Source organism: Lipophrys pholis (genome assembly GCF_963383615.2).
Source record: "Lipophrys pholis genome assembly, chromosome: 8".
NCBI lineage: Eukaryota > Metazoa > Chordata > Actinopteri > Blenniiformes > Blenniidae > Lipophrys > Lipophrys pholis.
In genome coordinates this window covers 24,514,721-24,529,644 of record NC_137630.1, presented here as the reverse complement: position 1 = coordinate 24,529,644, position 14,924 = coordinate 24,514,721, and the positions used below count along the sequence as shown (strand labels likewise).

At 41.1% G+C, this 14,924-nt stretch overlaps 1 protein-coding gene across 1 annotated transcript; it reads left to right on the top strand.

Annotated features, from left to right (window-relative positions):
• Nucleotides 1-2,302: 2,302 nt before the first annotated feature.
• Nucleotides 2,303-14,922, top strand: LOC308113223 (glutaminase liver isoform, mitochondrial-like). The gene is made up of 19 exons (XM_080469290.1): nucleotides 2,303-2,610; nucleotides 3,963-4,050; nucleotides 5,854-5,975; nucleotides 8,189-8,318; nucleotides 8,399-8,478; nucleotides 8,600-8,769; nucleotides 9,409-9,467; nucleotides 10,854-10,886; nucleotides 10,974-11,032; nucleotides 11,118-11,184; nucleotides 11,288-11,338; nucleotides 11,635-11,811; nucleotides 11,892-12,023; nucleotides 12,153-12,245; nucleotides 12,355-12,416; nucleotides 13,132-13,208; nucleotides 13,311-13,374; nucleotides 13,491-13,669; nucleotides 13,863-14,922. Exons 1-18 carry the CDS (start codon nucleotides 2,399-2,401, stop codon nucleotides 13,645-13,647), a joined length of 1,833 nt encoding a protein of 610 aa, XP_080325416.1. The 5' UTR covers nucleotides 2,303-2,398; the 3' UTR covers nucleotides 13,648-13,669; nucleotides 13,863-14,922.
• Nucleotides 14,923-14,924: the final 2 nt, after the last annotated feature.

Genomic DNA, 14,924 nt, shown 5'->3' with positions numbered 1-14,924 from the left:
CCCCAGACCCGGTATGTTTCTTTTCCTGTGTGAGGTGGAGGGGGGAAGAGGTTAAGTTTGTGCAGGCTTGGTGAGTGCAGCAAGGGGGGCTTTCACACACAAGATGGAGGATGAAGGGACAAAGGTGGCATTCATTGGCCCAGGAATGGAAAACATTTTCGCCTGAAAACAGAGACGCTACAACCGGCAGAGGTAGCGCAGTGAGGCCATGGGTTAGCAGGCACCCCTTTGGAGAAGTCATATGCCTGGAAATGCGGAGGAGACGATCACAGCCCGATGAGGCCTCATTTACTTTGTAATGGAGATGATATCGAGTCACCTGCTAGAGTCGGCCCGGAAATGGATACTGCAGTGCCTGCAGGAATGAGAAAGACTTCCCCTGTATGTATGTTTAGGGCTCTGTGAAGTGAAACTGAACATGGGCGTGGCAGGTTACCACCACGATCCTCCTGCATCTCCTGATTGACTCAAATTGCCTTCTTAAGAACTCTTTTCAAAAATGCTCTGGAATCCTAAGAGCAAAATGTATTGTGGAACTCCTCAAAGAGCATCTCAGAAGCAGTCGACATCAAAGACGGGAAGGGAAGCCGGGCCTGAAAGTCAAAAACAGAATAAATCTGATACTGGAACGTGTGTTTGAAGCACAGGAAAACAGGCCAAGAAGCCCTGTGGCGAGAGGAAGGATCTCAGACAGACATGAGACTGTGATGTGTCTTCAACAAAACAAGGGAACAGAGAACAGAGGCCGACCTGAAGGGTGGAGGGTGCTGGAGTGAGTACGCCACCTAGAGTGCAAGGCGGTAACATGGCAGCGCATCAGTGTGAGAAACTGACCATTGGGTGTCACCATCTCACAGCTATAGAAATGACTCTCTGCTGACAACATGACTGTAAATATATCCAATATCACGCACAAAGGAATACACATTTGATTTAAACATGGTAAAAATATATTTACTGATACAAGATATAGATAAATAAATAAATAAAAAAGAACTAGAGAAGTATTCTTTTGTTTCAATACAGACACCAAAGTATTGCTGCAATAGAGTTTAGATATTCAAGACGTGGGTCATGAAATATTCATTATTCCACAAACAAATACAAAATACAATAAAAACAGCCATTAGTGAATTGTTGTGGTTGGTTGTGGTTGTTACCAAAAGCACAGAAGAAAGATGAAAAATTATTTGTTATTTAAATGGACAATTAAATAATTGTCTGGAATCCAGGACTCATTTTGAGCATATTTCCTGAGTATTAATTGAGATTTTTGTGAAAGCCATTGTGATGATGAACTGAATATATTTTGTTGATGGACTGTTGTTTACGTCTTATGGCTTTTTGATGAAACTCGACATTTTCGCTCAAATAACATTATTAAAAACAATCACCTCTTTCATTCTTACAACAGACTTTAAGTAAAAAATGTGTAAAGTTGTACTGACAAAAGAGTAACCATCTTTAGTTTAAGGATTGAATGGCTTCATGTCTGCATCAAATGAAATAGTTGTCTTATGTACATACTCTGGTCGGAGGACGGTTTACGTCACACCATGCAAGGTTGAAAATAAAAGATAAGCTTTGGCCTCGCCTGAACTGTAAACTCAACTTTTGTTCACTCCTGCACATATAGTGACATTGTTTAGTCACTTTAGTAGCAATGTGTCTTTTGCCTTGCTGTCAGAGGTTTGCCTCTTTTTTTTTTGTTGTTGCTTTCAGAGTTGCTAACTGGAGAAAAGATGTTCAAGCTTTTCATAACATTTGGGCCTGAACCTAAATCTGCACATCAATGTTTTGACCTTGCTTTATTTAGTCATCTGAACACGAGTGATGCACACCAAACGCAGTGGCACTTGCGACCCTCCAGTGTGCATTTCTCTAACGATTCACATCAATCCAAAATATTGCACACTGTAACTTTAATGAGAATGCCCACTTCTCTGTGTTGTGACATTACCACCGATACTTTCCACTCTCAATCTGCAATGCAGATTTTCACTTATGATCTACAATTTTAGGAAGTGGAACTAGCCGACAACCTCATAACAAGTAAATTGAAATTGAAGGTCAACAGCTGAAGTGCAAAAATGATTTACTCCTTATTTTTAGCAAAAGAAAGAGCAGAGAGCGTTCGCAGCAGGTGCACTGCATCAACCAGCAGTTTCATTTCAGTAGCTGCTGGTCAGTGACCCCCACCATGCAGCCTGTGCAGCCTGTGTGTCACAGCTCCGCCCCTGAGCAACAGCCTGGAAGACAGCAGCTGCTATTAAAGGTCTGGGGACCCAGGGGCACTGGTCACAACTATCTCTCGAGATCAGCTGCTGTGGAGGTAGAAAAAAATCAAATAAAATAAAGTCATCTTGAATTATTGAGGCTTCAAGCCCTACTTATCACAATGCACTGCCTGAAAAGACTAAGGACACCGAACCGGGGAATCTTGCAGCTATTTAAAAATGCAGGCGTCTGCGCCAGAGCTGGAGCTGACAGCATCGTTTGGTCCAGGACTCAACAACCTGTTCCTCTCCCCTGCTGGGCCGCAGCATCACCCCACACCCACAGAGCTCTTCATCAGCAGCTCGGCCCGGAGGACGACCAAGAACACTCCACGTAGGTCACAGTGGACTCTCACCACAAATCACCCCAGATAATTATCAGAGATAATTCACAGTTTGACACTACTCTCTGGATTAGTATGTGATAGTCAAAAATCACTGTAACTTTAAATCTTTAAAGGGTTGTCTAAGTTTTATGAGCCGTTTATTTAAACACCTTATTAAGAAAAACGTACAATAAGTTGTTATCCCGGATTAATTGTTAGCAATAATTTAAATGGTTGCTTGGCAACATCTCATTAATCGAGGCCTGCAGTTCGCCTGAACAAAAAGCTTTGTAAGAGTTAAAATGTATTGCTATTATGCCTCAAAGGTTGTCAATATGTTTGTTTGCATGCGAGTCTTAACAATACACAAGCTAAAATTCTCTGTTCACCATAGTTTATATTTTTGTCTGGACTAATATACTTCTTGTTAATAGAAAAGTTCAGATTTGATCTGTAAAACATAATTCCTCTTCAAGCGATTAAGTAACAAAGTAACTATATTACTGGTTAAAACCCATGTTTCATAGTCATCAAATCATTGAAATATATTTGAGGTGATTCGAGAGGATGTCAACTAAAGAAGCGACCTTGGTCTGTGGCAGATAACTAAATTATTTTGTTGTTACTGTCCAAGAATTAGAAATTGCTTTTAAAAGCTGTTAATACACTATCTTAAGAGGTAATTATGTCATCATTTCTGAGGTGAAATTAAGCTTAATAAGCGACAACATTATCTAATTGCTCTCAAAATGGCTTGTCAGACTTGAAGCTGTGATTTTTCTTCTTACTCGTGTTAATTACACATGCAAAATTAATTATCTTCCAGCTTCCCATTACAAAGTACTAATTTTGTGTATCGTCTCATCTGAAAAGATCATTGCTGGAAATCTGCTTACAGCAGCAGTAAAAATTGGCAGCACTGAGAATCAATGAGATCGGACCAGATTGGGCTGTGACTTGATGGCTAAATTGACTTGAGTATCGATGCCAAAAACAAGACCGTGTTGGTTGTAACGTTACATAATAGGCCAGCTTAAATGCATGTGACTGAAAGTCCATGGAAACACTGGGAGAACATGCAAACCTACAGAAATTCCTCCAGCACGAGTTGTATTGTTCACTGAAAAACGCTTTCATCGATTTCAAAATATCATTGTACAAATAAGGTTGGGGTTTCTCTCGTAGGTAAAACACATGTAGGAATTTAGGTCAGTGGACATATTTCTTTCACCATTGTTGTACCAGTTTCTGCATTGTTTATATAAACCTTGATGCAGGGCTCCTGGTTTGAACTTGATGCATTGGAGCTGATCCAGTTTTTAAGATCACAAGGTGCTGTGTTTGCTCTTTGTTGTGACAGGAGTCGGTTCATGTCCACTACGGAAGACCTACTTTTCTACACCATCACGGACGGCAAAGAGATGATCCCCCTCTCCGAGTTCATCTCTGTGAGTCCACAGCAAATTTGCACTTTTGCTGTCGTGCCGATTCCTCTGTTGACTTTTCATGGCTGAAGTGGACATGTAAAGTTAGCACACTCACGCAGTGCGATTATGCTTCCCAAATGTGCCTTTGACTTGAGCTTAAGGATCCTTGAGCAGAGACGAACAAGTCATATTTCACAAGTGGAATGCAGAGTATCTCCAGCAGGCTGTGTGGGGCTTTTCTAAAGGTGTTTCTGATGTAATAGGCCTAAATTTAGAAGGTTTGACATTGAGAACTAAGGTAAAAACCATCAGGGAGCAACTTTTATTTTCGTAGTGAAGTTAAGTCATTCTCATGTTTCTGATGAAATATTTTCATACGTATTTTACACTGTGTTCACAAAAATAAAGAACTTCATATAACCTCTCCGCTAAGGTAAAATATGAGTCACTAACCTCCAAATACACCTGAGAGATGTTGATTTCCTACAAAAACGTGCCTTTTTTAGTACTTTTAAAAACATGTGAGGACTAGTCTTACTACCTTCATTGAACTAAGATACGTTAGTTACTGAGACTTTTTAGACAGCCATATAAAAAGGCAGACATCTGGTAACCTTGGTGTCTATGGCAACTCAGTCATTTTGTGTTGAAGTGTTTAGGAGAACAGTCATGTGTCAACACGAGTGGCTTCTTGTTACGCCACAGATGAGTGGGTGTGTTTGTAGAGGTGACTCGGGCAGAAGATAGACGCTGGACGTGGGGGCTGTTAAACTTACTTGTAAACAAGTGCATTTCTCCTTAAAGCCCTGAGAAATATTCAATCGTCGCCTAAAATTATTAAATGTGTCTATGGCAGTGAAATGTACTTGGAGATAAGCTAAATGTTTGTTGGTGTACTGTAGTAAATACCAATAAAACATACATTTACAAGTCTCTACAGACCGCAAGTAAACTTTAAATGAAACAAGAGGAAAATATCCTAAAATTTGCATTCATAGTTTTATTTAAGAAAATGTTATCGACTAAGAGAGAAATGTATAATTCTGCTCGCCCATGTTTAAATATTGTCTGATCTCTGCCTGTTTTCTGTTGCTCCCAGTTTGTAAAGATGAAACTGCTTACGAGTTTAGAAATAGAAAGACCTACTCACACAGTGAGTGGAAAGTCTAAATTGAGCAAAAAAAAACAAAAACACACTGTGCTCAGAGCTTCACCTTTAACATGTTCTGCCCCGGAGCTAAGAATCCCTCGCAGACAATAAATAACAACAGGCCTCTGACCATGTGTTCCGTCCGTGTGCTTGCTGAATCACTTTTCAGATGAGATGTGTGAGAAAAACACGGGGGCCTCAACAGTCACTTCGGTCGAGCACATGACGTCCCCAAAATAGACACACGGTACATATAGTGGCTGCCGGTGTGACTTACAGGAGGAGCTCCAGTGATGTCTTCACGCATATAAATCATTCGTTGTCTCGTGTGAACACACCTGAGGCTGGAAAGTCGTGTGTGTGTGTGTGTGTGTGTGTGTGTGTGTGTGTGTGTGTGTGTGTGTGTGTGTGTGTGTGTGTGTGTGTGTGTGTGTATATATATATATATATATATATATTTATATATATATATATATATATATATATATATATATATATATATATATATATATATATATATATATATATATATATATATATATATATATATATATGACATAACATAAACAACATTTCTACAGGTGTGTGACCTCACTCCTGACTCCTACACCCTTTCCTCAGTTGTGTCTTCATTTGTAAAAAAAATAATACCTCAAATTGTTTGGACCTTGTAGACGCTGAGAAAAACAGGCTTGTTAACGTCTGACCCACGGCTGCGTGAATGCATTCGTCAGATGCGACAGTTGTCACGTGACTCCTTTGGGCCTGTCATGATGGACAAGAAGCTCTTCAGGAGGTGAGAACATTTTTATTTATGGGGGCACCTGAAAAAAAAAAAAAAAAAAAGTATCAGTTGGAAAAACTACAGTAGTTTTTTTAATCAACACCAGATTTAAATCCCGGCTGCATTACTCCTAATATTTTCCCTATAATGTTTCAAATATATAATATGCATATGAATCGGTTTACATCTGCAAAGAAGTATAGGAAAGGTGTGAGGTTAGGTTAGGCTAAGGGCATTTCTGTGTGTATTTGTTATGCAAAGGGTGTGACTTGTAGTTAGCGCTATTTGAATCCAAGAGACTGACAGAGACGTTTTATGGCTGGCAGCTGTTGCTTAACAAATTCGAATACAAGTATGTCAGCCAAAACAGTTGACTGAGGAGTCTCCTGGGCTGTTAATAAAAGGCCATCTTTCTGGTTGAGCACCAGACTTTCCGTGATTGCATTAGTAGGCTCAACAGATCTGCAAGTGGCATGCGTGCTGCTGTCCTAATGGTATCATTTCCGAACTGACAAGTGTAATTCACTCAGTCAGAGCGGCTTGGAATAGCCCAGGGTTCACAGAGTGTGGCTGTCTCTGTCACACTTAATTGGTCGAAATCGGCCTTGCCCGTTTCCTTAACTTTGGGAGGTTATCCATTCCTGAAGAACAACTAGAGCTCGCTATGAATATGCTACTAGAAATAGAGAGGGCTTTTTTTAGGAAGTGACCCGTATGAATAATGCAAACTCTCTCCACTCTCTTTTCCTGGTGTCCCGAAACCTCACGCTAGGTTAAGATTAGCGAGGACTCCGGGCCAGACCGGCAGCGAGGGAATGTACATTTCTTTCCTTGAAAGCATATAGATGTGCTGACGCGTAAATTACACAAAAATAACCACAAGGACATGTAAATACGGGTAAGATCATGTAACATTTTGGGCTGGAAGTTCATTGGAGGCTAATTTAAATCCAGGGGGGAGAAAAAACAACAACATTGAAGCGATGATGCAGCAGGACATTAAAGGAGTGTTTCACAACTCCAATTAGTTGCAGTCACTTTGGTCCATCTGACATAATTTGACTCAATTCCTGGATGTGAAAAAAGGGTTCATATTACCGAGCGTGATGTCGAGCGTTAACAGCCATAATTACAACTCTTAAGTGCGAGCAAGGTCAGCATAACCGTGGGCTTCCTAACACTGTGGTAATCTTAAAGGTGGAGAGGATCTTCTTCACTTCGCAGGTGTAAATGATAGAATCAATAGCCGCATTTATCGGCTTCAGTGTCAGGATCATGGCTTTGTGCATGTTGGGTTTCCGTCACACTGTCCAGATATAACGGCAGTGATGTTCGTAACTTAAATTCCACAATAACAAGGAACATGTTTGTCCTGAAAACTCTGATCGTTACTGATTGTCTTTCAGTTTTAAGTTGCTATGTTGACATTAGTAGTAGTGATAACATAATGCCTAATATTGTGTACTCCTCCCTGTTGCTGCCAAAACACCTCATCAATGAACATCAGTGAGCTTTGGCCACTCCTGCCCTCATAGGTCTCCTTCCCTGGACCGTTTTTCAAATATAGTGATCAGTGGAGACCAGCAATGTCCTCACAGGAGCTGTCTTTCTGCTCCGACTTAGTTATCTCGTCATTCCAATTTGATCTTTGTTCAACTTGCTGAAATCCTTACGCGTGCCCACCTTCTGCTTCTGACACATTGACTTTGAGGACAAAATGTTCCCTTAATGGCTAAATAATATGAGATAATGTTATTCACCTCACCTTGAACACATTATGTTGTTCCACAGTATAATAGCCGATGTCAAAAATGTGATTTAGGCTGATTTATGAAACCTAAATTACGAAGCAGTATTATTAAAACCAAAATTAATATTAATGACAATATATTTTATAAAGTGGGCTTTATTTTTTTAATCTCTTCATTCTGTATTGGCTGCTACCTTGACCAGGATTCACTTTAATTTCATACTTACTCATAAAATAAGTGTGAATTAAATAAATAGAAAATTAGGCAGGATAATCAAAGTCGCTATTTATGTTGAACTTTTATGGAATTTTATTCTTTTTTTTATTGTCTTTATATTCAAGTGGCTGAATTGTATATTTAAAGTTTGAACATGTTATACAAACTGCAACGTCTTTTGTATTTTTTAACATTCATTGTTTTTATCTCTCAAGTGAACTCCTCTGATATCAGATCATTCCCCGTGTCTTCTCGTAGGTGTGTGGGAAACAACATCATGCTGCTGTCGAAGGCTTTCAAAAAGAAGTTCATCATCCCTGACTTTGAGAAGTTCACCCACCAGGTCGACAACATGTACGACAGAGCGCTGAAGCACGAGACGGGACAAGTGAGTAACACACAAACACACAAACACACTGGTTCGGAGTCGTGGTTGCAGGCTCACTAGTGTCTCATGCCTCCATGCAGGTAGCCGATTACATTCCTCAGCTGGCCAAGTTCAGCCCTGATCTCTGGGGTGTTTCTCTGTGCACCATCGACGGCCAGAGGTGCAGTCACAACTCCTCTTTTTTTCATCCTGACAACCACCACTGTGTGCAATAATTCTTTTTTTTTTTTTTTTTGGTCTTTGTTTCTGTGCCAACTGTGTTACATGCTCACATCATGCAGACACTCAGTAGGCGACACCAAGATTCCCATCTGTCTGCAGTCGTGTGTGAAGCCTCTGGAGTACGCCATCGCCGTGCACGAGCTCGGCAGTGAGTGTGTCCACCAATACGTGGGCAAAGAGCCCAGCGGATTGAAGTTTAACCAACTGTCACTGAACGACGAAGGCAAGTGTGATCCACTCCAATCATCCTCTCTCTACAAGACCAAGTAGAAAATATAACACTCAGGGCACGTATGATTTACTCTAGTTTTCAAAAAAGCACGTTTTCCCCCAGTTAATCAAATGTCCTAACACTTTCTGCAGCGACTGTTATTCTGTCCCGTCCAGTCTTTCACAAATGTTGTTCATCTCTGTGAGTTTGCAGGAGTTGAGCATCACGTCCGTAAAAAGAATATCTATTGAGAGCATTTATTAAGATCTTCTGCAAACGGAGCAGAGGTGCACGCCTCTCTGAAGCCGGGTGCTGATGTCATCTCCCTTCAGCAATTGAAAAATTTTGGCAGCTCTGGTTCTTGATCTGGAAGTTTACAGACTGGAGTTTTTGGCAGCAGAGCAAATGATGAGTTGGAACAAGCTCACATTTGACAGGAAACAAAAGTTGTTTTGATGGGTGCTCAGCCAAATGATCTACCATTTGCAGTCATATACTCGCCTCTGAAGGAAAACTGGATTGTGCGGCATGAATTCAGTTCATTAGCTGATGTTTCATCCCAGTCCCCCCGATCAAATGCACCCTGTAATTTTTGCAGTTTATTGCTCTTGTGGTTTGGGGCAAATCACTGATAACATGCTCTAATTTCTGGTGCAGATAAACCACACAACCCCATGGTGAATTCAGGAGCCATCGTCATCAGTTCTTTAATTAAGGTAAAACCCAAAAGCCCCACAAGCACTAAATACATTGGTACGGTAATCGATGCCTACTTAATGCAGATGTTTTCATCTGAGCACATAGTTGCAAAATACCATAACGTAGTTGACTGGTACTAATGTGGGTGTCAGGGCGAATCAAAGACTGGCGTCTCACAGAGGAGTTAGTCATGGCCAAAAATAGGCTGCTAGTGTTTAAACCCAGACCTTATTAAATTCTATTCGCCCTCAGTTATTCCAATGCAGTGTGGTGTCGTTCCCCAGGGTCAGACACAGTTTAAAAGGCTAATCATTTCTTCTGAAGTTCTCAATGAAACAATACTACCAAGCCTTGATTTCAATTGAAAGCTTGTTTTTGAAAAGGCATCTATTGGAGACTACGCAGATGCATTATGGGACTCTATCGATGTCTCACTATGAACGCACAGAACCAAACCTGCTGCGAATTTATCTCACAAGAGGACACTTTCTTTTTGGAGTTCAGGTCCAAAAATCACTGAACAAACTCACATCTGAGGCGTGACGTCAGCAGAGACAACAGAGTGTCTGTTGGATAAACACTGTAACTGGACTATGGTCATCATCGTCTGACTTTCTGTGAACTTTGTTTGCTTTTTTTAAGAAGATGCAGGGATTCTTTCAACCATATAACCATATATGGCTGTGCATGTTTTTTTTGGGAGGTTTTAAAAGTCTCTTTGTGGAGCCTCTTATCAAATGTGGGTCAAGTTCAGCAGAGAGGGTCGGTCCCTGTCACAGTGGGGGCGTGTGTGTGCCTCTGGCCAATTACAGGCCCCACAGGAGAAGGTGGTTTAGCCGCCTTCGCCGTAGCTTCATATATGGAGGGAAAAAACAGTCTGAATACTTTGCACACATGTGAGTTATACACATGGTGAGGAGGATATAAACTCAAACACTTGAACTGTGTGGCACAAAGAAATGAATCCAGAAACACATAAAAGTATACTTTTGTCTGGTTTAAATTTGAGTTCTTACATGGGGGAGCGCTCGATACAGACACGTGAGGTCCAGTCCCTGGTCAACCCCTCAAATTACATAAAATCAGATATCGCTGCCAGCCTCTTAGATAGAGCCTTAAAATGAATGTGACATCCCTTATGGGAACTTTACAACTTGGTAATGATCCTTCATGGGGACATGAAATTCAAGCATGGTCATAAACACCACTCTGGCTCCAGAAAGCACATTAGCACATGGACCAACAGGCTCAGTGACAACACGTGCACGTCATACCTCAGCGCCCACCAAAGATTTATGATACAGGGCCTCAGCGCACTCAAACACTGCCACCTGTAGGGATTTGCAGAACATTGTCCTCCTGTCAAATACCAGAAAGTGATCTTTTATTCCCTCTTTCGACAGCCTCATTCAAATAAAGCTGAAAGGTTTGACTATGTGAGTAAATACTTTCCATCTTCAGATTTTTAAAGTCATTGATTTGACCTCGCTCCTGAAGTTGCTTATAAAGTGATGTTGCTGCAGGTGATGGACTTCTTGAAAAGCATGGCTGGCACAGAGTATGTGGGCTTCAGCAATGCAACGTGAGTACTTTAGTTTGAGAAATACAGTCGGCCTTCTGATGGTTTTCTTGCAATGCTGCTTCTCACATTGGCTGTGTTCCTCCAGTTTCCAGTCAGAGAGGGAGACGGGTGACAGGAACTATGCAATCGGTTATTACCTCAAAGAGAAAAAGGTGTGTTTCAATTACTGTTCCTTAAATGGGTGTTTACCCTTTAGATTCTCAACAATAAATGGATATCCTCAGTATTCACTGACTCTGATCTTAATCTCTGCAGTGCTTTCCTGACAATGCTGATATGATTGCTGCTCTTGACTTCTACTTTCAGGTGAGACTCGCTTTAGAGTGGCTAAAATCAATCGTTTTATTCGACGAGCTTTGCGGCGTGGATCAATGTCTGTCAGCTGTTTCACTTGTTTGATCAAGACTGAAATGCTTCAAGTCTTTAAGCTTCGTTGTGTTTATTCAACGCTCATGTTACAAAGTCTGGTTGGAAACTATGAGAGAGGTGAGGTCGAGATGGTGTGTTTGTGGACAAACAGAATGAACGCTACATTCAACTTCAATCAAATATAATTCTGTTAGATGAATCGCGCTTTGAAAGTTTTCATCGCTCTGTTTCAGTTGTGCTCCATAGAGGTGACCTGCGAGTCAGGAAGTGTCATGGCTGCCACACTGGCCAACGGCGGTATCTGTCCGATCACAGGCGATCGCATTTTGAGCGCAGAATCCATCCGAAACACCCTGAGCCTGATGCATTCCTGCGGCATGTATGACCTTTCTGGACAGTTTGCCTTCCATGTGAGTCATTTTATTTCTATTTATTTCATCACATTGTTCCTTAATGCATCGAATGGTCCATTGATGGTATTTTTCTCCAGGTGGGCCTGCCTGCTAAGTCTGGTGTGTCGGGAGCTGTGCTGCTGGTTGTCCCCAACGTCATGGGTATGATGTGTTGGTCCCCACCTTTAGATCGGACAGGAAACAGCGTTCGTGGCCTTCACTTCTGTCAGGTACTTCTAACAGACGCACACGTTGCAGACGTATCAATATCCAAATAAACTTGAGCAATGAGCCAAGATTGCACATTGTGCGTATTGATGTGATGAGAATGATTATCTGTTATGTATTTGATTTGCTAGGATCTCGTGTCTCACTTCAACTTCCACCATTATGACAATCTGAGGCATTTTGCCAAGAAGCACGACCCAAGGAGACAATCAGATGATGATCCAGTGAGTAATAAACACAGCTGCTTACCGCGATGATTAAATGCAATGCAGATACATTCATACTTGATCAGAAATTGTTCAATGACATGCTATTTGCCGTTTGATGCATTAGAACAAGTCAGTGCTGAACCTGATGTTTGCAGCATTCAGTGGCGACGTCTCTGCTCTGAGGAGGTGAGTGAAAACTCAGATTTCTTTCTTCTTGTCATGTTTCATCACGGCCGCGGTTGAATGAGGCAATCCTAAGTGTCAGTTTGACATTTTGGTAAATATCACTCTCAGATCTGCAACATGCAGAGACTGGCCTGTAAGGACGGTAAACAAAGTCAGAGAGCAGGCCTCCATTCAACTGAAGGTCAAAACCAACACTTTCAAGGTTCAGTAAATAATGTGTCCTCGGTCAGGCATAGAACGTTAATGCACGGGGCCAAAAAGCAGTTCAGCTTGTTAATGTCTGTTAACGTCACAACTTGTTGTCTGCCCATTTTACAATTTGTTAAATCATGTGGCAAAATTAACCCCCCCTCAAAAAAACCAACAACACACGGGATTGCTTAAAGCTGAATGATACCAAATCAGTCAAATATTGACAAAACGACGAAAAGAGACAAGCTGAAGCAAACAAACGAGGGAAAAGGCGTAGATCATGGATCATGTCACACAGTGGGTCCATGTCTTCAATAGTGCCCTCCAAACCTTCACTCAGCACTGAAGACTGACACGTTTGAGTGCGAGAATTAACCACAGTCCAGATGTGCTATTGCAGCGAGGTCAGCCGAGACGTTGTGATTATGGGGACACGGCGTCTGCCACTGCTCCAATACTCAGGTTACAACAACCTCTTCGTTTGTGTTTGCTCTACCCTCTGTTGTCTTTCTTGTCCCTTCAGATTCGCGCTTTCCGCTGTGAACATGGAGGTAACGGACTATGATTCCCGCACACCTCTCCACGTCGCAGCAGCAGAAGGTGAATTTACATTGTCAATCTCTCCATTCTTAACATAAATTTCACCTACATCATTTACAGATTTGATCACTTCTTGTGGGTTATTTTTTTTTCTCCCTTCAGGTCACCTGGACACAGTGCTCTTTCTAACAGAAATATGCAAAGTGAATCCTCAAATGAAAGACAGGTAGGGATCCAGACATAATTGCATTCGTCTGACAAGTGACTGAATGACACCATGAATCCATCTGCATGTCACTAACTAAAACACTCCCATCTCCATATCACCCTCCTACCTGTCAGATGGGGGAACATGCCCCTCGATGATGCCATGCAGTTTGGCCATGATGTTGTTGTTTCAGTCCTGCAAAAGTACGTGCAGGCGTACGCTGGCGGTGAAGCAAAGAGCCGCACGGAGGAGCAGAAGCCCACGCTGGACACGCTGACGAGCGCCGCTTGAAGCGGAGAGGCTCATGAGCAGGGTGCGATTTCGCTGTGGAAACACAAAAAGTCCATTTAAACATGAAAAATCTCCCAAGAGACGGTCGCTTACTCTTACAGTCACACCTACGGGGGCCATGTATCCCCAGTTATCCTCAAACATGAGTTTTTTGTTTGTGGGACTTGGAGAAAAAACCCACACACTCAATATTCTCTATGCGTCTCTTCTTTCAGGTGAGAGACGACGGGAAGTCCTGGTTTGACAAAGGGGAATGACTCAAGAGGAGTAACCAAGCAGCGAACCAAAGTTTTTTTAAGCTGACGTCTCTCCTTCTGATTCATTGAGCTGGAACATTTTTCTAAAAGGAGAGCAGAAACTTGTAGATTGTCACTGTTCATCCTGTTGCTGTGATTAAAGTCTCTCCACTCGAAATGAAAGAAAAGAAAGAGACGTGGAAATAAGAATGTGATGTTGGCACACTTGGTAATTCATTATAACAGACGGGTGTTTCAAATCCAAGTGCCGTGTATTTTAAATAGTTTTTCTATAGATGTTAATCTTAATCGCAAAAGGCATTTTGAAAGGTGCAGAAACAAACATATAAAGTAAAGACAGACTGTGGCCTGTAATTGGATTTACTTCTGAAAACCTTTCAAAAGCCTTTGTTTCTGTAGATCGTTGTAAAGCACAGAAGCGATGAATGAATGAAAACTATTGTCGAATTTTAGAAGGCTGTGACTTCCAGCAACGTGTTGCTTCTGTTGAAGTAAAATTATATTCATTTACACCATGATTTAGCTTGTGTTTAAATCTCAAGTGTTTTTGTGCCCAGATTCCGATAGATGGCCACTGAGATGTAAATATCTAATATACTGTGCTTATTTATTTTTAACATGTTCAAATGTTATTGAACAGCGGTATATTGTAAACAGAAAGGCTTTGCATAAACTATCAATATTAACAAATCTATTTTTATTGATTATTCAATCTTAACAGGAGGTGACTTAATTACTTTTCTGTCTGGGATCATTTCATTATTCTGGTTATGACATGCTACATGTCCGCTGCAGTATTCAGGTTCCTGATGGTTTGTATATTTGTGCCTTGAATTAACATTTTTACATGGAGATTTAGAAAACATGGATGTTTCAGTATTTTCTTCTGGAATAACTTACGCCGATTAACCAGTTTGCCTAAAACTTCAATGAGACCATGTGTATGTGAAATGTTCATTTGTTTATGTACCTGTTACAATAAAAGAATTTTTTTTTTTTTTTTTAAGACTTTGTCAAGTA